Raw genomic sequence first — 3484 nt, 5'->3', positions numbered from 1 at the left:
ATTCATAATTGCAACTATTGGAGCCTATATATTCCATTGCATGGCGATGAAAGGAAACAATGTAAACATTCTAAAGTAAAGATTACGTACATATATGTCTCTGTGTGTGCACTGGTGTTACCTCAATCAGTATCAGCATCCATGTACATATATGTGTGTATACATATATCAGTGGGAATATATTAAGGAGCAAATTGATGATAGCACTATTTTTTTACATCTAAAGACAGCATAGGTAGAGAGTTGACTATAAGCTCTATTTTAAAATATCCAGAAAAACAAAAATAGATTAATAAACTACAACAAAATATTTTCATCATATCTTATCAATACTGAGGCACAGAACATCACTCTGAATTTTTTAAAATTTATTTTTTACTGTAGAAAGATACTTTAATGATCCACCCATTTTTACCAAACACTCTTTTCATTGCCTCTTTTACATCTTTGTTCCTCAAACTGTAGATAATGGGATTCAGCGCGGGAATCACAATGGTGTAAAATGTCGACACTATCATGTCGTGGTCCAAAGCGTAGGTGGAACTTGGTCTCACATACATGAAGAGGATGGTTCCATGGTAAATGGACACTCCAGTTAGGTGAGAGCCACATGTAGAAAAGACTTTTCTCCTCCCCTCAGCAGAACGCATCCTCAGAATGGCCGACAGAATGAAACCATAGGAGATCAGGACAACCAGGATAGTGACTATCTCAATAGAGCCCACAAAGCAGAAGAGGAGAAGCTGGTTTGTGTGCGTGTCAGAGCAAGAAATAGCAAGGAGAGGAGGGATGTCACAAAAGACATGTCTGATTTCATTGGATGCACAGAAGGAGAGGCTAAATGTAGCCACTGTGTGTATGGAAGCGTGCAAAATGCCACCAACATAGGAGGCGATGATGAGCGGCACGTAGACTCTGGGTGACATGCTGACTGAGTACAGGAGAGGGTTGTAGATTGCTACATAGCGATCATATGCCATTGCAGCCAAGAGAAAGCACTCCGTGGTCCCAAAAGTAACAAAGAGAAACATCTGTGTTGCACATCCAAGATAGGAAATGACTGTATTCTCTGTCAGGAAATTGACTAACATTTTTGGGGTGACAACTGAAGAATAACAGGCATCCAAGAATGACAACACACTCAGAAAATAGTACATAGGATTGTGGAGCCGAGAATCCCCAATGACCAATAAAACCATTCCCAAATTTCCTATCAGAGTAAAAAGATAGATTGCTAGAAAAAGTAAAAATAGGAAGACTTGTACCTCAAAACCATCTGTGAAGCCCATCAATATAAACACAGTGACTTCAGTTACATTTTTCATCTGAATCCTGTTTAAATCTAAATCTGATGTCAACTGTGACATTTTCATTTTTATTTGTAGGTTTTGAAGTAATATTTTTGAAAATAGCATCCACTCTATTATACCCTCTTGGTTGCTTCTTAGAAGGGCATATTGAAATCCTTGGCAGTGAAGGAATAGGCAGTGATGAAGAAGCTGGGTCCAAGTGAATGCGTTATCCTGTTAAATTAATGAAATTTTTTATTAAGTGGTTGGCTAAATTTGTCATGTTAAAAGAAACCCAATTTATGTTGTTTAATTTTCAGTTTCTTTTCTGTCAAATTTACAACCATCTGATTTCATATTCCATCATCTTCAAGTTTACAATGATGAATGAATATAGGAATTTGAAATCCAAAAGTATTGTAGTAGAAAGTACACATCTGAGTACTAATCTTAGATTTTCTACTGTGCATAAAATGCCTTTCCTTAGTGTTTACAACTGTTAAAATGAAAGCAACCACACTCATATCAACAAGATTGTTTATAAATGATAATTGGGTTGTACTTGACAAAAACAATGTACAGATTATTTAATTTTAAAATGTTCTTAGATGACCAGAAAATGGGATAGACTTACATTTCAACTTGTCACATGGGGCAGCCTTTTCTGACCAAACCACGGTATATCCTCTGTTTTGGTGATTATCCCATTCCACTAGTCCTTCTATAACCTTGGTCAACAAACAACAGATCTTATTCTTCGTATCCCATTTCCCAGAAAATAAGATCTAGCCAGACAATCAGCTCTAATGCGTCTTTTGGAGGAAAAATTAATATAAGACCCGCTATTATATATTATATAATTAAATAAGACCAGCTCTTACATTAATTTTTGCTCCAAAAGATGCATTAGAGCTGATTGTCCGGCTATGACTTATTTTCGGTGAAACACAGTAGATACAACTTGTATGAAAATGATAACTGAACACTGGTTTGGTTTGGTTTTTCAGTTTTATTTCTTGATATACATATCACCAAGTTATCCATTTAGGCCTGCATAATCTAATATACTGTTAATGTTTTTCTAAATTTAACAACACCATTGTAACATTTTTCTCTATTCATATACTCATCCGTGCAAAGTCCTTGGGCTTATTTTTAAGACATATTTTTGTCAAAAATAAATCGTGACTATTTCTTTAATATATTATGGTTTCTTAAGGAGTCTCTAAAATTATTGTAAAATAAAAATTACTCAATAATAGATTATAGAAGCTATTGCTAAGAAAGTAAAATCACTACGTAAGCCACAAAGTAATATTTATTTCTTATACTTTCTTATGCCATCAGATTCACTTAGTGGAATAAGAAAAAAGGAAAGTCTATTAAAAAAAGTTGAAGATGATGAAGAATCATCTGTATCTGGACTGAGTTTCATGCCTGAAACAAAATTAAACATTGAGTCTACCACATTTAGGAGCAAGACTTCAACACTGCCATTCTTGTTTTTCCTTCAGTGTGTCATAGACCAAAATGTATTTAAAGGAGTGATAATCTGGAATGTATAGGGTCAGGGATGTAAACAAGATTTATATTTGTGACATGAAACACAGTACATTTTTTTGTCCTATTGAGATGTCCATACATCAAGAAGGAATGAGAAACTCAACTTAATACTATTCTTAAAAGAAGAAAGCTACACATCTTTATTTTTCCAGAAAATTATTCCCAAATTTATGTGGAAGATTTTTAAAACACAGTGAATAAATAGCTTTTTAAATGTGGGAATACCAACCCCCCAAAATGCTTTTTTAATCCTTGAGAATTCCAGAGTAGAAAATATAATTAAGCTTAATTTTAACTTCTGTGTAAATACAGACAACTCACACTACTCTTGAGAACACACACAAACAAATGTCTTATAATAATTTTAATATAGTTTGAATAGTTACATTAATAAAATAACTTGTACAACCAGTAATTAATAATATAATATGTATTAATATATTATGTAGACCTTACAAAAATTCATTTCTCTCATCCATCGGAAAATACATATTGACTGGTATGCACAGGAGCAATTTCAGCCACATTACAATTCTAACCAGTACTTAATTGATGTGTCTGAGATAATACAATTGTGGGAGATTAAAAACATTATATTTGGATTCTAAAACCCTGTATTAAAATCTCAGATT

At 33.6% G+C, this 3484-nt stretch overlaps 1 protein-coding gene across 1 annotated transcript; it reads right to left on the bottom strand.

The window, feature by feature from the left end:
* Nucleotides 1-368: 368 nt before the first annotated feature.
* LOC109439445 (olfactory receptor 5T1-like) lies at nucleotides 369-1373 on the bottom strand. The gene has a single exon (XM_019719754.3). It carries the CDS (start codon nucleotides 1371-1373, stop codon nucleotides 369-371), a length of 1005 nt encoding a protein of 334 aa, XP_019575313.3.
* Nucleotides 1374-3484: the final 2111 nt, after the last annotated feature.

Source organism: Rhinolophus sinicus, chromosome 14 (genome assembly GCF_057876585.1).
Source record: "Rhinolophus sinicus isolate RSI-liver-muscle chromosome 14, RSI-T2T, whole genome shotgun sequence".
Lineage (NCBI taxonomy): Eukaryota > Metazoa > Chordata > Mammalia > Chiroptera > Rhinolophidae > Rhinolophus > Rhinolophus sinicus.
Note: the sequence above shows the minus strand (reverse complement) of the source record. Positions and strands in the feature narration are given on the sequence as shown.